This window comes from Tenrec ecaudatus, chromosome 7 (assembly GCF_050624435.1).
Source record: "Tenrec ecaudatus isolate mTenEca1 chromosome 7, mTenEca1.hap1, whole genome shotgun sequence".
In the NCBI taxonomy this organism is placed as follows: Eukaryota; Metazoa; Chordata; class Mammalia; order Afrosoricida; family Tenrecidae; genus Tenrec; species Tenrec ecaudatus.
In genome coordinates, this window is record NC_134536.1 from 87,222,854 (window position 1) to 87,244,988 (window position 22,135).

Sequence of the window (22,135 nt, forward strand, 5' to 3'; positions counted from 1 at the left end):
TTATGGCGGGGGGGTGGGGGGGTGGGGGGTGGGGTAGGGTGGAGCCTGGTGGAAGGGCGGCAAGCACCGCACTGCACTGTGCTGCTGTCAGGTCAAACATTCAAACGTGCCCATTGTCAGGTCAATCATTCAAACGTGCCCGCTGCTAGCAGGCAGAGCGCGAAGGGCTGTGGTAAAGATTCAGTCTTAGCAACCCTGCTGCAGAGTTAGAATCAATTCGACGTCAGTGGGTTGATGTTGTTGTTTGGTTTCAGGTATAACTGAGAGAGAATGTGGTACTATCGAGTCTGCAGCGAGAGAAAGCGGTTACTAGGAATTTCCTAGAGGAGGAGGTTGCAGGAGGGAAGGCAGAGGAAATACCAGGCTGAGGGAAAAGCGTACATAAAAGGCTCTGATGGGAATAACTGGAGGAAATGGTAGGAAGCAGTATGACTAGAACTTAAAGTGGAGGAGGAAAGGTTATAAAGTTTCAGTTTATAGTCTCAAAACTAAGATCTTTATCGCTTTACCTACCAGTTTTTGGTCCTCTTGTTTGTTCGTTTTTTACCTCATCCAGGCTACAATGCACTGATAACAATCTACCAGGACGACGTAATCAGCCCCTTCTTCCTCCTCCATTTAAGCAAAGGAACATTACCAGGAATACTATATAACCATGCGGACTGATGTCACCACAAGGCTGTTCCCCTAACTCAGTTGGGTCTTGAGTAGAGTAACCCTTTCATAGCGTGTTGGTGGCACGATGGTTAAGAACTCAGCTGCCAAACAAAGGGACAGTGCTACTCGACAGCACGGGGCATTATGATTGGAGACTGATGGCACACAACACAATCATTTTATAAGCACGATTCCTACGATGCCTCCATTTCCTCCCTTCCCAAGGCTTGCTGCTGGGCAGAAACATCACTGCCTGCTCTACGACAAGCTCAACATTTCTAATTACATAAACGTTCTGCCCGACCAACCCATCCAAACTCAGTGACATGAAGTTGATTCTAACTCATGGCAACCCTATAGGACACAGAACTGCCCCTGGGGTGCTGATTCTAAATCTTTATAGGAACAGAAAGCCTTGTCTTTCTAGGGACTGCTGGTAGTTTTGAATTGCCAACCTTACTGTTAGTAGACCAACATACAATCTATTATGCCACCAGGGTTCCTTCGATGCTGATCTACCTGTATTTTTGGGTCTAGGTTGTACCTTCTACTGCACTTAAACCTCTAACTTTTTAATGAGTACTTCTCCAGTCTACAGATAGGCATAATTCATCGTAAACACTTCAAATGTGGACAGGCAAAAATGATGCCAAGAGCTAGAATTAAATATTTATAAAGTACAATTCAATGCCCTCACTTTCTTAAACTTCTCTAAAGACTAATGGCTATCAACTGTTATTCTACTGGACCCTTCCTTCTTACTCTTAATTGATCTCTCAGTGGCACTGGGCATGACCATCTACAACTTCATTGATTGCTGGCTTTTGTAATGCCCAAACCCTCACTTACTTCCACATTTCTGAGCTGACGTTCCCTTCCCAAGCCATCTTTACAGGTCTTTTCTCCTGTCTACAAAGTGCTGGCACTCATCTGCACTCTCTCCTGGCTTATCTTCTCTTGACCAAGTTGCTCTTCACATGCCTTCTTGTTTCAAACATCCCCCAATGCTTCAAACTAGTCAAAAAATGGCCAGTTGCCAAATTTGCACCTAAGAGTTCTTCAGATTGATTTAAAAAAATGTCAACAAAATGTGTCAAAAAGAGAGAAAATAATAGGAAGAAAACCAAAAAGAAATCAGGATCTTTTTTCTCAGCGGGTATAAAAATCTAGAACTGTACTTTCAGAGCCCTGAAAAGAACTGCTCACTTGACTGATCTTTCTATCTTGATGACCTACAGGGACCTCAAAATCGCTATTAGCCTTTCCTCCTAAACATATTCCTTCCAATTTTTGTTGGTAAACATTAGCTCCATTCATTTGTTCAAAGCCAGAAGTTTATGAATTTTACAATATGCTACTTCTAAAGTCCTAACCTCTCTAAAACCTTATTGGCACCTAAAACTTGCTTTGTTTTTCAAAAAAAAAAAAAAAAAAGACAAACAAACCAATAACTGGATCCCATGATGCTCTTCAGCTACCATGCCATTTTTCTTTTCAAGAGAAGCAACATGTTCAACTATATGGGTTTACGATGATTTTCTATGTGCCTCAATCGGATCCAAATTCAATTCCACTAAATCTTATTAAAACTGCAAGCAATTAACACATTTTCAAATAACCACCTTCCAACCATAGCTTTCCTACAATGACCTCTGATCAAATTCTGTCAAATCCTCTAAATCTCTCAACTCCATCCACTTTTATTCTTCTCTGCGAGTACCACCGTATGTCCTCTTCCCTCATTGACTTGAACAGCCTTAATTCATTGTCCAGAATCTCTCAATGAAATGCTGTAAACTTTAAAAATAGCTGTTTATAGATCTTTCTTCTGCGTAAGACACGAACACTTAAGACATTTTGTAAGACGCTGACAATCTGCCCCTTGATTACCTTTCCTCCACTTCAGGCTCTACTCCTATTTTTCTGTCATTCCTTTTATATCCATACTTTTCCCTCAGCGCAACGTGTTTTTTGCCTTCCTTCCTCAATCCCTTTAGGGATGTCTCTTCACTGCTCTTATCGCACACTAGATAGTAACATTCTCACTCTATTAAAACTCCCCACCCAACCAACAAGTTGATTCTCAAAGACCCTCAACAAGGGTTACCAAGGCTGTAAATGCTTACAGCATCCAGACTCATGCATCTTGAAGGTGACAGCTTGTGGGTTTGAACTTCCAACCTTGCAATTAGCAGCTCACTGCTAATCCCACAGTGCACTTACCTCAAAACCAAACTCACTGCCATCAAACTAGCCTCAACTTATAGAGACCCCAAGACACAGAACTGCTCACTAGGTTCTCCAAGGTCATAAATCAAGTTGCATCTTTTCCCGAAGTGGTGCCTGGTGGGCTTGAACGGCTGACCCTGTGTTTTAACAGCCCAACTCATAATCCACTAAACCTCCAGGATCCTTTTACCCTAGCATATATACCCAGATCTTGTTTTTCCTTTCTACACTCAAACAATTGCAATTGAATGTTTCATAAAAATCGCAAGTTTTCAATATTCATTCAGGCACTCTATCTTTATCACTTGCAAGTACCTACAATGTGCAAGGTGGGGCAATGGGCAGTGGTGGTGTGTGAACAAACATGAAAGAGTTCTGACCTTGGGAAGCATAAAGGGGTAAAGAAAAAAAGCTGGGGGGATGATGATGTAATTACAATTTATAATAATGGCTATCAAGGAAACAGCCCTCTAATGGAGACCATTCATGGATCGAGAAGCCCAAGATCCGAAGAATGGCTACCTTCGAACTCCCAGTAGAACGAGTAAGCGCTAGGGCCTTGAGATGTGTTCGGCTGGTTTGAGGAACTACAATGACACTCGTGGAACACGTTGAGTAGCAAGATGTGATCAGAGAGGTTTTATTCAAAGTATCGAGTGTGAATGCAAATGAATGTTTCCCTGCTCCCTCCCCATTACTAAAGTTAAAAAACCCACCTGAGTGGAGGCCATACTTTGGAAGGAAACCAGCAGGGAGTCCATTACAGTGTTTTACATGAGATGGTGTTTCGTTTAGAATCGATAGGGGACAAGGTGAAAAGTAATGATGCTGCATACTTCGGAGCTACACATGAAAATTGTGACTTGTAGCATATCACTTGATACGATGAGACCAAAGAACATGGCTTTAAAAACTTGGCAGTCGTTATATTTATTCAACTAAAATAGAGTGGAAAATAGATTGTTGGTAGCTGGGGAAGAAAGAACGGGTTGGATATCAAACTATGAAGTAGGCAGTTGGAAACTAGACTGGATCATGAAAAATTTGGTTTTGGGGGTTTGTTTGCACTTCTCAGGTATAGTGATAATTCGAAATGCCAGATTGTAGAAAGATAATGACTCAGAAGTCAGGTACAGAACTAGAACTAGAATCAGAAATGGAGTGGCCAAAAGGACAGAGAAAATGCTGCCACGGAAACCATTTCAAGGAAGGACTTGTTGAAAGCTCGAGGCAGCTGGAATGGATATGGAGCCATGGAAGACTGGTGACCCTGGCCTAGGGACAAAGTTCAGGAGCTGTGAAAATATTTAAAATGGTAAGGAACTAGGGGGGGAATGGTGGGTGCCATGAATATGCATGTACAACATATTTGTTGTTTGGGTGCCTAAGCTGGGTGCCCTGCATGGACGGCTGAGAATTCTACCAGGGAACAATGGTTCATAATAACTTCAAAAGGGGCCAAAGGGTCTTTAGCTGAATGGCATCAGCTGGCTTTTCTTTCTCTCAAGAATAGTACCTAGTAGGTATATCTGAGTGTTGTTTCCAAAGACCCACTTAGAAAAAGGCTTAGGAAATGAGGCAGCAGGTAAGCTTTAAGAAGGAAAAGAATTACAGTGGGATTGCCAAGCTTGCTGAGTCCACTCGAGACAAGATTTTAAACCTGCCCAACGGACCAATTTTCTTCCATTCAGCTGCTCAAGAGTCAACCAGTCTTGGAATTTTTCAAGAGCATGAGAGGGACAAGATCCAAGGATATCTGTCTGCAATGGGTGTGTACAGCCATGGGATCTACTTCCTAAACCCGCTACATTAGGGTAGGAGTGAGCAGGTGAGTACTGGGCAAGGGGTAGAATTAACTGACTGGCGGAGGACGAATTCTTCTAGTGGGGCTATTTTCAGCAGGTGAGCTAGAAAGTAAGTTTGTGGTTGGAGAAAAGGAATCTGAATTCAAAATCTGAAGGCACCACAGGTTTGGATTAGGGAAGGTGCCGATGCCCTTTTGCATACATAGATCATGGCGATGAAGAGCGCCGTAAAAGCATGGCTGCTGGAGAATCAAACACGACACTCATTTTTCTCAGGGAGTGGTAGTGTTGGGAGGCAGAGGTTCATCAGCAACAATATAAAAAATATAAAACTTGTTATAAGGTGCGGGCCTGAGAAACAAGATATTAGAGAGCAGTTTGGGGAAGTCTCTTTAGTGAAGTGACAGTTGAGAGAGATGAGCCAGACTTAGCACTTGTTAAAGGAGGAAGCATTCCAGACAGAGAGGGCAGTCTGTGTAAGGGTCTTTTCGAGTGCACAAAAACATGTGTTGTGTTCAAAGAAATGAACAGTGGGAAGTAGGATCCCAGTGTTGAAGGTCTGGAGGAACTTTGAGTAAGGTGATTGGATTTTACTCAACATGCACTTAATTGATGATCAGTAGTAGGTGTTTGAGAGCAGTGATAATTTAAAACATTATCAATACAGCTGGGTAAGCATTCAATTAGAGTGGATAAACTGGCCAATCGGAAAAATCACCAATTGCAAATAGCTAGTGAAGTTGTACAGGAATCTGTCTTGACAGCCATACCTGAATACATCCCACTTGAGATCAGTGTTTACCGACGTGCCCCTCAGAACACCCTTTCAGAGCCAGGAGGCACAGGGCATTTATCGAGGTCTAAATAAAGGCATGTGCATATGTAAATATATTTATATATGGGGATGGGGAAATAGATCTATGTGCATATATTTATAGGCTTAGTATTAAGGTAGCAGGACATTGGACCTCCACTCAAGTACTCTCTCAATGCAAGAATAGTTTCTTCTATTAAATTGGCATTCTATGATGTGACACAATTCCTGAAGACAAAGCAAGTGAATAAGCAAATGTGGTGAAGAAAGCTGATGGTGCCCGGCTATCAATAGATAGCATCCAGGGTCTTAAAGCCTTGAAGGTAAACAAGCGGCCATCTAGCTCAGAAGCATCAAAGCCCACATGGAAGCAGCACACCAGCCTGTGCAATCACGAGGTGTCGAAGGGATCAGGTATCATGAGAACCAAAAAATCTTAAAATGAATGGGGGTGGGAAGTGTGGGGTGGAGAGCCAAAGCCCATTTGTAGGCCACTGGACATCCCCTTACAGAAGGGTCTCGGGGAGATGAGCCAGTCAGGGTGCCATATAGCAATGATGAAAAATACAACTTTTCTCTAGTTCTTAAATGTCCCTCCCCTCCGCTCAGTATCATGATCCCAATTCTACCTTACAAATATGGATAGAGCAGCGGATGTACACTGGTACAGATAGGAACTGGAAACACAGGGAATCCAGGGTGGATGATCCCTTCAGGACCAGTGGTGTGAGTGGCGATACTGATAGGGTGGAGGGTTGGGTGGGATGGAAAGGATGAACCGATTACAAGGATCTACATATAATCTCCTCCCTGGGGGACAGACAACAGAAAAGTGGGTGAAGGGAGACGTCAGACAGGACAAGATATGACAAAAATAATAATTTATCAATTATCAAGGGTTCATAAGGGAGGGGGTAGCGGGGAGGAGAAAAATGGGGAGCTGATGCCAGGGGCTTACGTGGAGAGCACATGTTAAGAATGATGAAGGCAATGAATGTACAAATGTGCTTGACACAATTGATGTATGCATGGATTATGGTAAGTTATATGAGCTCCTAATAAAACAATATACAAAAACACTTTCAGTGGGATATATATATTAACAAACAAAACCGACAAAAATTTCTTAAAGATCAATTAAATCTGGTAAGCTCAGTTTAAACAGTTAATGTGTATCTTTTAAACAGGATTTCTAAGTTTTTAATATGCAAATGAATAATGGATTCTTTAAGAGGGAGATTATAACATGCTATGATCTATAACATGCCCTATCACAACAGGGCCCAGCACACTGGGGTCTCAATGCAATGCACATTTTCAAAAAGGCTGCTTGGGAGTGCTCTACTTTTAGGCTTCTTCTGTCCATCAGCATGTTTCCTACCTCCATTCACACCAGCTTTCTGCGGGCTTTCACCACCTCTTGCCTCAGCTATTTCAAGTCTTCCTATCTTCACTATCCCGTCCATCCAATACGTAGTGCACGCAGTGTCAATTACATTTCTACACTTATAAGTGACATGGTGGTTACATGTTGGGCTGAAGTCTACAAGGTCAGCAGTTTGAAATCACCAGCTACTCCAAGGAAGAAAGAGAAGACTTTCTGCTCCTATCGAGTGTTATAGTCTCAGAAACTCCCAGCAGCAACTATTGGGTCTCTATGGGTTGGCACTGACTTGCTGGCAGTTAGCAGCAGTAAGATAAATGACTATGGCATACAAAAACCTTCATGGTCTGGCCTGTTTATATAATTGGCTTCATCACTGGCTATTTTGCCACATGAGCTACTTGTAATACTGAAAATGCACTATGCGGCTTCATACTTTCATGCCTAGATATTCTTTATCCCCTGACCATCTAATGGACACTCACTCAACTTGGATGTCTCAGTCAACTTCTATGAAGACTACCCCACTCCTTTTCCCACTGTCTCTCTGATGTGCACAGCGGAGTGATAGTCATGGGTGTCGACCTTACTACTGAAGGAGTCCTTGGTGCTCAGTGCAGTGGGTAGAGCTCCACTACTACACAAAGACCACTAAGTCGAACCAAACAGCCTCTTTGTGGGAGAAAAACCTGATGACGTGCTGTCATGAAGATTACAGCTTAAGACAACCCCTCTGACTAGTCTACGTTTCTGTATAGGGATAGTATGAATCAGAAATGACTCAATAGTAAAAACAATCTTAATAGCTGTAGTAACTGGTTTTTACCTAGTGGTCAACACTTGTCTTGTTTAAAATCTCCATCTAGCCTTTAAAATAATTTAATTATACTAAATTTAACATTGCTGAAAATTCACCATACTACAACATTTCACGTTAGACAATGATGCATTTTGAATAACATGGTCTTCTGATACATAATAGTACAATTCTTTGGATTTAAAAGATGAAAAGCCCCATTTTAAAAACTGATGAAATCTTAAGCAAATTCAGGCTGTAGAATGAAAATACCTCAAGATCACAGGTTGAGAAAATGTATAACATGAGAAGTGCAACTTGATTTTTTAATACATAAGCAATCCATTCCATATCCAATTTTACCAACATGCTGCGCTAGAAATTCACATTTTATACCATAATTTGATTTTTCTGCTCCATGCTTAAAAAGCTCACTATCCCATAATTGCTTACAGTATATTAAAAAAAATTAACTCAATGTTGGCAAACTCTTTCCCCTCATGAGAAAACAGTTACAGAAATGTCTATTGGCCAGTTATCTGGTAAGCTAGTGAGCAAAAGGCCCAATATAGAGGAATTTTCATTTAACAATGATCCATCACTACGCTTATCAGGAACAATATTATGATGATATTATTATATAGGGCAGTTTTGTCAAATGCTACCATTAAGAGCTAGGTCAGCTTTTAAGAAAGCTATATGGAAACATATCAATTGTTAACAAAAATTAATATAAAAATTATACAATGTTATGTAAGTTATTTTAATGCAGATATAAAAAACATGTATTAATCACCCATAACAACTTTATTTTAATAAATAACAGTGGGCTTACTAAACGATAGGGATTGTATGTTGTCAAATTTTATGCATATTGGTAATAGACCTTAAGAAGGTGAAACTAGTTAAGAGGTATAAGCAATTAGGCCCTAAAAACTATAGTACTCCAATAATAAAACTTCAAAAAATATTTTCCAAGAGAAAATAATTCACTTCTTGACCATGCTTATTTATTCAGAGTACCAGCAATTTCAATTCATGTTAAGTGCTTCTTCTTCCTGAAATATGGTGTCGCACAGGGAATATTCACATTTTCAGATCATCACAATATCTTCATTATTTCAGGCTACTAATATTGTGAATGCAAACTTTATAACAAATACAAAATAAAAAATGAATTCTACTACAGTATTTATGGCAAACAGAACAAAAAGAAACCTTGAAAGTGTGTTTTCTTTTGCCTTCAGTACTGTTCTTAGTTGAACTTTAAATGTAGGCAATAAACTCTCTGGAAGTAACCTAATTCTGGCTGGGGATCCACAGTATAAATATGGTGAATAAAGCTAAATTATGAGAGCTAACTACATATTGAATAATCAAAATAATCAATTATAACAACTAATACTGCTCTTGCAGACCAATCTAATGAAAAAAGTATCATTAGATATGGTGGAAATATACAGACAAATCTGTACAATCTAACATCTAGAAACAGTAAAATCAAAACATCCAACTTCCTTATAGAAAGTGTTTCATCTATGTAATTATAAATGTTAAGGACTCTTGCATTTTATAAACACAAGATGAGCTCACTTTGATGATACCAATATTAAGATTTATAAAAATGTTTAAAAAAATCTTTCCACAAAAGTTTATACAGTTTAAAGCTATACACCAATCTATAAATTTCATAAAATGGAGGGAGAGGGGACGACCTTTATAAGATCACATGTATAAAACAAGAAATGAATTGTGATTTTATTTAAGGCAATACTGGGCTACTTCACAAATCACCACCTCAAATATTTACACTGCTCCACACTACTAGTTTCTATCACATCACAAAGGATTTTTTTTAATACGAAATGTTTAAAATCTTCAATGTAGTAAATTCTTTATTTACATTTCCATTATATTTCATGGAATCATAATAACTATATCCAATTAGAAGCAATGGGGAAAAAATTTAAAAAGCAAACCTCCTAAAGGTGCTAAAGAATCTGCCTTAATTTTACATGAACGCCACCCAAAAACCTTGGGTGTAAAAGGTACAAAGCAGAACAAGCTGTCAAAATAATGTGCTGAGTCTGTGAAAAGGAATCTTGAGATCATCTGGTAAATAAACTCATCAGTGGACTCTGGCAGAGTTTCTAGTTTTAGTTTAAAAAAAGTTCTTAATTTAAAACAATAATACAACTTGATCACTCTGTTAAAAACTTGATCACTTAAAAATTAAAATCCCAAATATAAATGTGTCATTTAATAGTTTAGACTTACAGACTGCTGGTGGCAGCAAATGATTTACAATAATAAATATATACAAAAGAGGTATCTACAAAGACTGTTTGTTATACATGAGCAGTGCCCTGGTGAGACATACCCATCACAGATAACTCAGCTTAGTTCATGGAAAGGGTAGTTGGTTGATATAAATTTGCAGTTTAGCTCAACTATTTACAAAACTGAAATATTGATTCTGTTCCTCAAGTCCCATAGGGATAAAAACAAAGAGTTTACATGACAAATGTCATGCGTTTTTTTTTTCTTTTTTTGTTGGCCAGTTTAATTCATGTCAACAATAGCAACAAAAAGGTTAAAAGGTTCCACTGTTCTAGCATGCTGGATGGCTTCCTATTTAAAAAAATCAAACCATGATGTATTTCTACTACATTAGTTCTCAGTACTGCCCTTTCCCTGTGGCTTTACCTGTACTGATTTCTTTCAGAACAGACATATTTAGATCTTTTGGATGTACTTCAAGTTTTTTCAGACTAACGGTAGGTTTCATTTCCTGAAGCTGCTTTAAGATGAGCTCAGTGCAATCTTTAAGAGTCTTGTCTAAAACAATTTTTACATTATTACTGTACTTAAGCTGTGATGGATTGGCAAACTGTACAAACGTCTCAGTTTCTTTACAAGAATATACATGATTCCCACTAGTCCCAGTCGTCTTGTCATTATTTCTCCTTGAATTTGAGTGAGCTCCTTTTTTAGTCCCACTATTTGGATGCTCTTTGTCACTATTTTTCTTCTGCTTCACTGCCGACTCCTCGAGAAACTTGAGAAACGACGCTTCAAACCCCATTGGCTTGAAGGAGCTCCAGTCAAACGAGGCAGGCCGGTCCTCGGAGGTTTGAATGGCAACAGCCGTTTCTTCTTCTCTACGGGCGCTACTTAACTCAACTGCCAGCGCCGCTTCCGCTTTCTCAGTCTTCCTTTTTTTATTTTGTGAGACGTTTTTTTCTTTATTAGCTCTCTTCAAATTACTTGCCTTGTGCTTTTCCGGCTGGCAGGGGTTACTTTCTTGAATATCGTTACTTACACTTGAAGAGGTGTTAGCTTGACCCTCTACATTTGCATTGTCTTCATTTATTAGTTTTGTAATAAATAATTCTGTTAACTCATCCATTTCGTCTTTTTCGTTTTTTTCAACTTCCTTCTGTGGAACCAACTCTGTTCCTGAGTTATCATCGTTCTCTGGTACACACGTGTCGGCATCTTTGACAGCGCATTTCTCAACCTCTTGCCCAGAAGATGCTTCCTTAACTTGTGGGCTGCAACACCGTTTGAAAACAATAAGAAGACTGCGGTGTTGTGATGTAAATGCCTTAGATAATTTATGGCACTTATAATGTCTAATTATATTGCTTTCACTTGTAACGACTGATGTACACCCCTTAATCATACATGGGTACTGGGTCACAAATCTGCTTGTGCATTCAGACAAGGCATCATTTCTAGCCTTTATAGAATACACGTGCTTTCCACGTTTCAGAGAATAAGGCTTATTTTCTTCAATCTGCACAATCTTTGTGTTCTTGCTTTCTAAATTATTTCTTTTCTTTCGTTTGGTCTTAGGAATTCTGATTCCTTCCTTTCCACATCTGCTGTGCTTTGCCCCTCGAAGTTTAGCTTTTGGTTTCTCTTGGTTTGCCTTGCTTGATATATTTTCCTGGCCTGGTGTTAATCTTCTTGGTCGAATCAAATGGGCCTTATGTTTGTCATTATGCTTATTAAAAATGTGTCGCAGGAGATTAGACCGGGTTGCATATATCCGGTCACAGCCTTCGCAATCACACTTATATACGCCATCGTCTTCTACTTTACTCGCCCTCAACCCGAGTCCATGGTCGGCCTCAAGGTGGACAACGTAATTCAGAAAGGTAGTAAATGAAGATTTGCATTCTGATTGATCACACAGAAATTCCCCAGCATCGACAGCGGCAGCCATACCCTCGACCTCTTCAGGGGTCATTTCATGCAGCTTCACGCAGTGCTGTATTAGGCCAGTAATTGCTTGAAAAATTCGAGAACAGTCACTCACCTGACATCGAAATTCTTTCACAGCTTTCGTTCCAACTTCCTCACTTTCTTTACCAGCCTCACTTTCTTCTTCGATCTCTGCAGAATACGCAGGTAGATCTGATCTGTGTACAGCCTGGTAATGAAGAATCAAGTTTTGCTGTATTGTAAACGCAGCAAAGCAACCCTGGTGAACACATCGATAGGGTCGGTATGGACTGTATGTGGTTGGAGCCTCAACTGACTGGGAAGCTGGCTTCTTGCTTTTTTTCTCCTCCTTTTCTTTTTTCTGTCTCCTGACTTTCCGTCCTTTGGTTTGCATGTTTGGGAGAGAATTTGTATTATTTGGTTCTGAAGTAACTACGGTCACTTGGGAAGAACTTTCTGTATTTTCAGGGCTTTTTTTTCCTAGAGGTTGGTTTTCTGGGGTCTCTGTTATGGTACTGGTAGTGCTTTCCTTTTTTGCCTCTACTTCTAAAGCAGGCTGCGATTCCCGTTTATTTTCCTCAGGCTCAGGTAATTGCTTTTTGACTTGCGTAACACGGGAAGCTGGCAAATTTTCACTCTGCGATTTCCTTCCATACGGCCTTTTGATTTTCAACTTGACCATTTCTTCTGTTGTAAAATGATGCACCAACTGACAGTGTGCTCGCAGATTTGAATTTCTTGTGAATGTTTTTGTACATGTAGATACTACACATTTAAACGGAGCAAATTTCAACTGATTCTTCTTAATCTCCAGAATCATCTCGGGCGTGTACTGATGAATCTTGCCATAGTGCTTAAAGAGCGCATCCTTGGTCATAGCACTGTAGTTGCAGCCTTGGTTTTGACACACGAAGGGCTTATTAACCTTGTCACTACATTGAATGCTATGTGTCACTTCAGAAACAGGCGGAACCGGGTCAGTTGGAGTTGATTTAACAGGACTAGAAGTCAATGTCACTGATGTATTGATTAGAACACACTGAGAGACTGGAGCAGAGAGGTCATTTTCTAATTTTAATTTCTGCAAACCTTCTAAGATTTCCTGTATTTGATCCTCCTTACGTAACGCTTCAGATTGAGGAGCATTATTTTTTGTTGGCACGACTCCTGTGAAGGCAGAAAACTGAGAAGAATCGGGTAACGTGTCACTCTGAGCAGTGTTTACTGCAGGAAGCTGGATGCTATAACTCACTTGCGCATTCTGTGGGACTTCACCAACACTAGGAGGTCCACTTTTTACCTCAAGTATTTGAGAATTCATAGCAGTTTTAATAATCTCAAGAGTCTTTTCAAAGTTTTGTATAACATTGTCTTCAGAAATCTGCAAATCAGAATTCATCGATGTGCATGAATTCAAAGCCATCATTTGGGAATCGCCATTTTCTGCTTTGAACGACAAGGGTGCTAACTCTGTATGAGACTCAAGATTGGTTTTGAAGTTTTCTTTTCCATCAGTTATAAACAACTGATTGTCAGCACTGTTTAGTTTTTGTGTTAGATTTTCCACCACACCCCGAGGTTCGCAATTTGGAATGATGGTTGAATGAAGGTTACTAGCTGCTATCTCAAGACTCTTTCCTGCGAGTGCCATTGGTGCCAGGTCGCTCGCTACCACATTTTGGGGGGCAGTAGGCGCGATCAGCGGAGGAACAGCTTTCTTCCTTCTCTTAGAAGCACTGTTGCCCTTTTTATTTAAATTACTGGACCGTGCATTCTGAGGACCACTTATAACTGAAACACGGGAACCATTACCAGCAAAATTCTGCGATGGCCCACCAGAATCAGGAAATGAATTAGCAGCGCACAAACCATTTTCAACAGTCTTCGGGAGCAAGTCATTTGCTGGAAAGGCAGGTACATTATTGCATTCCTCTGCAGAGGGAGTTTTAGCATCGGGGGACCTATTCTGGTTGACCAGCAGGGCGTTGGGGTGGCATACAGTCTGCAACAGGGGGGGCACAGTCGCATTCGGCACCACCACTGCATTTACCTGCCCCGCCTCTGAGACACAACCTGACGGAACAACATGAGAAAGCATCTCTGGGCCCTCAAATGTACTGGGAATGCCAGCAGTTTCCAGAGCCTGTTTAATGATTTCACTTCCTTCTTGGCTCACACTGGTATTAAAATTAGTCACACCAGTACGAGGGAATGTATTTGGTAAAAATGTGGAGCGATTCTCAGCAGCAAGAAGTTGCAAGAACGATGGATCTTTAAAACATGCTTCAGGATTAAAGGCAGACTCTTGTGGCTGCTGCAGATTCACTGCATTTGTGGAGAGGATCATGCTGGCAAGAAGAGAAGGCGGCCCATTATTCTGTAGCAGTTCCTGGGCAATTTCTGCTCCATCCAGCGGCTTACAGTAAGATCGCTTAGACAAGTGCCCTCCTAGTGATCTGGGATTGGTAAAAGCTCTGTAACACCTGCTACAAATAAATTTTCCATCCTTGATAATTGCGGGCCATTTCGCCCTTTTGTTTTGCTTGGGTTTTCTTTCCTTCCCATTTGGGCCCCGCCCACGGTCTGCTTTAGCTTTTTCAGGTGTGGGCTCCTGGGCACTGGTGCTGTTGAGGTCCCTGGCAGCGTGCACGTGTGAAGGAAAAACTGCATTTTCACCATTACTCCCCTTGAGGAAAGAGGAATGAGTGTCCCCTTCAATCTGTGAGGAAAAAGGGTTTGTATTATTTTCCAGTTGGGAAAAAACAGAGTCAGTCCCACTATCTGCTGGTGACGGGAAGAGGGACATTGCGTTATTTCCCACAGGCAAAGGAAGGAAAGGGTCAGAGCCACTGTCAATGCTCAAGGGCAAGACCGTTTCGGTTAGATCTCCCATCTGTGCCGGCAAGGTAGGAGCAGAGACGTCTTCCACTTGGGAACCTAACATACCACCACCCTGTTCATTTTTGTTGTCCTGAGAAGGTATATTTGGATTTATGACACTTTCCACGGAGGGCAACAGTGGAGTAGACACATTTGTTAAATGAGCTGGAAAAACGGGAGGCGAGACATGCTGCAACTGGGTTGAACAAGTAGGATTCCCATTGTCTTTGGTCTGTGATGCAAAAAATGAATTATTAGAACTGCTCACCTGGGATGGCAAAAAATAAACAAACTTTCCATTATTTGGTGTATTTAGGTTGTTAGACTTCTGACCTTTTTTACTTTTGCGCTGCATTTTAAATGCAGCATATTGGTCAGGGTGCGCGGTCTTCATGTGTTTCCCAATACTCTGCGAAGAGTTGTAGGTTCGAGTACATCCCTCCACCTGGCAACTGAATTTCTGAACTGGAGGTTTTGGAGGCACTGATGGAGTTCCTGCAGAGCCACTTAGGTGGGGCTGTGGCGGAACGAAGGTGAGGCTTTCCAAAGTCTTCAGAGGTAAATTATAAAGGTTGGATGATGTTTTCACATCACCTCCACATTCAATCTTGGAAGTTGGTGAAGTGTTTTGAAATGCTGACTGATTTTGCACAGAGAAGGTCATCAGGCTATTCACTTGCCTTCCTAAGTTCTGTGGGGTAAGGTCATCTAGTTTGAGGGTTTCTGAACTGAGTAGAGGATTCTGAGTAATCGGAGTTTCATGAAAGCAAGCCTGTGCTTTTCTCTCTTGGAGACCCGGGTGACACAAATCGTGACAAGTATCTCCAGCAGGTGTGTGTACGCCTGCGACCAGTGATTCAGCAGCGCCTTCCACGATCGAGTTTTCGTGCTTTCCAAAGCTACCCGCAACCCCATGATTAAGAGACACTTTGATGGACACAGCGACCTCACTGGCGTGCAGCAGAGGGGTGGCAGCAGGGTGTGCGGAGCCATGGGACAACGGTCCATCAGTTTCGCCCAGCACAGAGGCGGAACCCGGTTCTTGTTCAGTCCCAGCTGAGCCCGGCTTGAGTTTAGCCCAGGTGTCAGTCCTGCTTTCTGGTGAGCTGCTTTCAAGGCTATTTGCTGCAGGAAGCACGGATCTCTCTCTCTCAGTGCTTCCTTCTGGGTTCCGCCTCCCAGCGGAGGACTGAGCAGGCTCCCCAGGGGCAGGAAGCTGGTCTTCGGCAGCAGTGCTGTGATCGTCCAGGTGCTTTTCTAGCTCACTCTGAGAACGGTAAACTTTGCCACAACCCGCGACCTTGCAAGTATAGGTATTGTAATGCTGTGCTTCATGATCATACAGTAGGTATGCTTCCGAAAAAATTCTGCCACATTTAGGAAACATACATTTTGCTCGAAACACTTGATGCTCCTTCCTGTGGGTTAAAAGTTCCGCGTAACTGTTAAAACCGGCCTTGCATTTCATCTGTATGCAGATATAGGGCTTGCTGCCACAGTGCATTTGCAAGTGGTCATTGAGATGAGTAACGCTCACAAAGTGCCGCCTGCAGTACTGGCAAATAACTTTTTTGCTTTGCATTTCAAGGAAGCGCTTGGCATCTTCATTATCCTTATGCCCCTTTACGTGAGCAATTAGGTTTTTAAAGTACTTAAAGCCCTTTTTACAAAAAGTTACAGGGCAATTAAATTCATTAACAGGTACTGGTTTCTGGATTGGGATCACTTCTGGCTCATAAGATTTATCTTTGTCATCCGTTTCATCATCTGAACCATCATTGTCATTAAATACTATAAAGTCTGTTGAATAGAGACTATTCTTTTTTATAGGTCTCTGTTCCTGCTTGGTCACAGCGTTATTAGTCTTCTGGATCTCATTGGTCGTGGCAATCTTTGGAGGCCTTCCTAGTCTTCTTAATGGTTTCATAGCTGCTAGTCTCTCTTTACTAGATTGTTTAACATGCAGTGTGACATGAGGAACAAAGGCTTCTTTAGAATTAAAGTTCTTTGCACATATGGGGCAACTGTAAACGCCGTCTTTGAAATGTTTCTGAGCATGTCGTACTATTCTGTGACCAAGGAATTCTTTGTCACACAGCACACAGTATTGCATGTATGCTTGCCAATTCCTAAATCTGGCAGATATGAAGCCCCGCTCTCTCAACTGTTTGATCTCTTTCTTCTTTTGCTTCTCATCACAACTGCCTTTAAGGAGGTCCGAGTTAGCACCAACTCCACCAGAAAGTCCATTCACAGAAGTCTCTTTAATCTCTTCCTGGAAGTCTACTGCTTTCTCATACACGTCACTGTCGTTTAGTTCATCTATTGAAGACACAATGGATGCTTCTTCTCCCATTAATGCAAGACACTGGCGTTTTAAGGTTTTCCAATCCCAAAATTCTGGATCAAAAGGCCACTGTGTTTTCAAAACAAGCAAGAGCTCGCAGCGTAGAGAATTTGGTATTGGAAGATTCTCTTCATCATATTTCTGGTCTGGCTGGTTATACAACATTTCAACAGCATAATATGCATCTACTGTAGGCTCAATAAGAAATTCACTGAGTTGACAGGCACGCTTAACTTCCAGATCATCAGGCAACAAGCAGGAAATGGTCTTGCAAATTGATATTTTCACTTCAGTGTTTTCTGTAGATTCCAAGCGAAGAGCTTTCACACATAATTCTATACAGGTGGCAAGTCCAGCCCCTTCAGTCTGTGAAAAGCAAAGAGAAAAAGTTAATAATAACACCCTATTAATATTATTATATTATTGATAATTATTATGTTAAGAATAATCCACATTAATCGAAACAGAGTAACTTGTGAAGTTAGCCACTGTAAAATGCAGGCTTGCTTTCCCACGTACTACAGTAACAGGGCAGAAGGCTGCCCCTTTGGAACGCACTGCAGCGCACTCTGGCAGGTGAACAGGTAACGGACTGCACAGAGGACAGAAAGAGCACCGGCACTATAAGAGAAGCCGTGGAGCGGAACATCTTTTGATAAAACCATGCAAACTGCAAAGTTACTTAACATCTCTGATTTTTTATGAGGGGGCTTCAAAAAGACCACAGAAAAATTGCAGGATATTTTCATTCCATTTTTCCACCAACTTTACAAAGACTCCACATATATCCCAGTTATATACAGTACTTACACTTAATAGAATGGCTCTGTGTATTAAAGATTATTCATTCTAACTACCGGGACCAGTTTAGCAGAGGGCCTTTCACATAGGACGAGGCTTCATGCGGCCACTGTCTGTATCCTAAATCTCAGTCTACCGTCCGTACTCGAGCATAAGCCGAGTTTTCCAGCACATTTTAAATGCAGTTTTTGTGGTTAAATTAGGTGCCTCAGCTGATATTTGGGTCGGTTTATACTCGAGTATATAGGGTAAGTTTACGCTGATAATCCTTTCGAAACGAAACCTTAGCCAAATTACAAAACCAAGTATGTCCTCATAGTTCCTACTTTATCAGTAATGGAAGAAGAATATTACTTCTAACAGAATAAAGGTATCTGGTCCTCCATAATGGGGATTCATTCTACCACCATAAAACTGACTGTTAAATTACATATCTCATGGGTGGACCAGATTAAGAATTAAAAGTAGGAGAAGACAAAACTGTATTAGCACCTTAAATTATTCTTTTTAGGAGAGAGCTGTAATCCAGGTATGAATCACCTGAAAAATAAATGGAGGCAAGAAGATGCGTTTGAAATGGGTAAAAGGGATCATGAAAGAAAGTAAAAGGAATAAGCTAGCTGCAGGATTTGGTCACACCATGGAAGTGGGACATGTATGACACAGTATCAATAGGCAAGAAAGACGCTAAAGGAGCCAGTTAAAGAATTTTATTAGATAGAACAGATATTTAGATTTGTGGGTCAAAATAAGATTGAAAATTGGTAAATAAGGCAGATTCGAGGAAAAGGAAAACCAAAGGGATAGGAGACAAAGACCAAAAAGGTACGAGGTTAAGATGAATAAACCTGAGGAGACCTACTGTAAAAGCGACAGGTAAGAAAGACAGGAAAACTGTGAAGAGTGGAAACATATGGATGTCTCTAGCATCTTTAAAGATAATTCATACAAATCTGCATAGTTATTTTGTACTCTGATACGTTCCTCCAAAGCAGTGCTATAGCAAATCTGCATGAGTGAAGATCTACGGTTACAATTTCTTAGAGGAACCACTTTCCCGTCTAGCCTCAGATGGACACAAAGTTTCCTATCAATTATCTATGGTAGGAAGTATTTTTTTTGGTGGGGGGGGGAAGGAGGGTGTCTACCTTTTCTTTCCATTAGTTGGGATTTAATACATATATCATTCCATGTTTCCATCACATCAAGTAGACTGTACAATTGCTATCGGTTTCCAAACAATCTTTTACTACATGGACTCCTTTTTACCCCACCTCCACTGTGCCCCTCCCCGCAAGCCCCTTATTTTACTTGCTGTCCCTATAGGCTCATCAATCCTGATTTTAGGTTTCATCTACCAAAAACAGAAAAGCATGTAACACAGCTTCAAGAGGGTGACCTGTATTTGACACAACAGCTCTGAGATACACTCTAATACGAACAAACATACCCCGAACAAAACAATACACACCAAAAATACACAATGTTTTGGAAACAGGATCAGGCAAAGCCTGCATCATAGAGGGGACTCGACTGACAAAAGTCTAAACTGTTCAGGTCTCGGACTTTAGCCTTTGATCGTCTACACTCCTCTCTGCCAGAGGCCTCTTGTGTACCCTGCCTCCTGTCCCTCCATTGCATTGTAGACGGGGGGCTCTCCAGAGGCTTATTTCCTATGAAGCTCCACAATGAATCTTGGGTTCCCACGGTCACCCATTGCTTGCTTCCTCCACATTGGATTCTCATAACTTAGGCTCTGATACCGATCTCTCCTTCTGGATTATATGGATTCCAATTTGCTTTTCTGTCTACCTTTTCAATGAAATTAGAGAATTTCACAGCTGCCAGCTTTATGAGGGCCTTCAATTCAAGCTCTCGACCTGGAGTGGGTCTAAGGCCTTACCTCCTATCCCAATATAGATGCATCCTGTCTATGGGAGACTATTAAACTCAAACTCCTTGCTCAGTGCAGGTAGTAACATATCTCAATCCCTCCCAAACCAAACAAGGCATCAGGGCAGCCATTCTCCTCTGGTTTTTAGGTTTCCACTTCATTTAAGGCCCTAAAAATTTTCATAATCACCTTGTAATTTCAGATGTTATATGTTTTTAAAAAGATGTTTGTTACATTTTATCAAATATTCTGGAAGTCTTGTCATAAGAGGATTTTCAGATAATCTAATCTACCATAATGCTAACAACGGGAGACACCTATTCTTCTTTACGTTTTCCAAATTTCTATAAAGCTATCAAAGTAGTATAACACCAAGAAGCAACATCTGATGAGTGATTAAAGAGTAGGTGTGAAGAGTATTGTCTTTCTTTAGGTGAAGTGTATGCTATTGGCCCTCATTTGCCACGTCAAGCATGTGTATCAAGTATCTTAAAGGGCTAAAAGAAAACTAAAGTTCAAAGTACTCCATGACGCAAAAAAAAAAAAAATCTGAATGAGTTGCTTAAATAATAAAATTTAAAGTATTTTATTAAAATTAATTTTTAACTAAAAATGGATTGTTCTTACCTCTGAATTAATAACTTTAATGAGGAAGAAAATATGATACACCGTCTTGGTTAGCAAAGAAAGTTGACGACACCTCTCCAGGTACACCTGTACAGATGGCTCTACCCTTTGCTGCAATTTACTCCAAAAGAGAGTGAGCTCCCTAAAAGAAGTATAAAAATTAATTTGAAAAATATATGTAATAAACATGGACTGTATCTATCAGTCTTGCCATTAGTTTTGATCTTATATTCCATGTTCACATGTGGAATAAAATTTAAAATACAAAAATAGTTTCTACTTTTCTAAAGATTAAATGAAATTATGAAACTTTATAGCTGTATTAATCAATATCTTCCAAGTAGTTGAGAAGCAGAGCTATTCACCAGAAAACATCTAATGTTTAAGTAAATTATACAATGGTAACTATGAGCTGCCTCTCAACTTTGATATAATAAAAGGTACAAAGCATCAATGTCCTATTTAAAAAAAAATTTACCTCTCGACTTCACCTTAAATCTAAAGGCAACCAACCGGTAGGGTTAGTAGATGAAAAATGACACAGAAACCACATAAAGGATCTAACTCACCTGCGCTATAATCATGAAACAAGACATTAAAAAAATAAAAGTAATTACAAAACTCATTTCCAATACAACAATGTGTTTCTAATAATTCAACTGAGGGGATGAGCTTTCTTTTAACCTAATCATTTGTTTTTCTTCCATTCTCCACGATGAACTTCCACAAATATGTACTTCATGACTACTCCCAACTCTCAACTTCTTTAAAAGACCTCTCCATTTTTATCCAGAATGTATCTTCTTCAACATTTTTCTCTCAGACCCCACAATCACACGGAAGCCTTTATCTAATTTTTAAGCTGGAATATTTACTGTATTTGCTGACTTTCTAGTTGATTTTATCTCAGTGTATTACCATTCACTCTCTCCAACTTTGCCCTTGCTCAGTCCCTAGTTGGTTCTCAACTGCTTATTTAATACGGTTTCTTAAACATCTTTTTACTAAAATATTTATACTAGACTGATTTAGCCTTAAGTAAAATTCAGACTGTTATTTTTAAAACCATTTAAAACATTAGTTTATCAGTCATCATTAATATTTACTGCTATGTTATCCCTAGGAAAATCTACTTGTTTGCCATAATACACCACATAATATAGAGCAATGGTTTAGCTAACAGTAATTTAAGACTGCTGGTGCCTCTGAGCCAGTGCTTACTCATTGTGATCCTATAGAACACAGCAGAACCGGCCCTGCATTTCTAGAGTGACTCTGAGACTGGAACTCTCTATGGGAGTAGAAAGGCTCATCTTTTTCCCTGGGAGAAGCTGATGGCTTAGAGCCGTTGACATTATAGTTAGCAGTCTAATATGTAAACCACTTCACCAGCCTGGTGGGAGCCCTGGGAGCATAGTAGTTATGTACTGGGCTGCCAATTGCACTGCAAGGTCGGCAGTTCAAATCCATCAGCTGTTCTGAAGGAGATTAAGTTTTTCTACTCCTGTAAAGGGTTAACCTCAGAAACCCACAAGAGTTTATACACTATAGCCTCAAGACAATTCGGAAGTGGATGGATGACAGTGAGGTTTTTGTTTTTAAGTTTTTGGTTGTTTAATTAACATCTCTGCCAGTTGCAGCATTCCCCAAAAGTACACATAACAAGGTTTG

The 22,135-nt window shown here is 40.4% G+C and overlaps 1 protein-coding gene across 1 annotated transcript in view; it reads right to left on the reverse strand.

The window, feature by feature from the left end:
• Window positions 1-7,997: 7,997 nt before the first annotated feature.
• ZNF292 (zinc finger protein 292) overlaps window positions 7,998-22,135 on the reverse strand; it is an 86,798-nt gene continuing 72,660 nt past the window's right edge. Inside the window, exons 7-8 of the mRNA XM_075554803.1 lie at window positions 20,465-20,606; window positions 7,998-17,508 (exon numbers count right to left, since the gene is read on the reverse strand). Of these exons, the coding sequence (XP_075410918.1) occupies window positions 10,363-17,508; window positions 20,465-20,606 (7,288 nt within the window). The 3' untranslated portion in view covers window positions 7,998-10,362. The remainder of the gene's footprint in view (window positions 17,509-20,464; window positions 20,607-22,135) is intronic.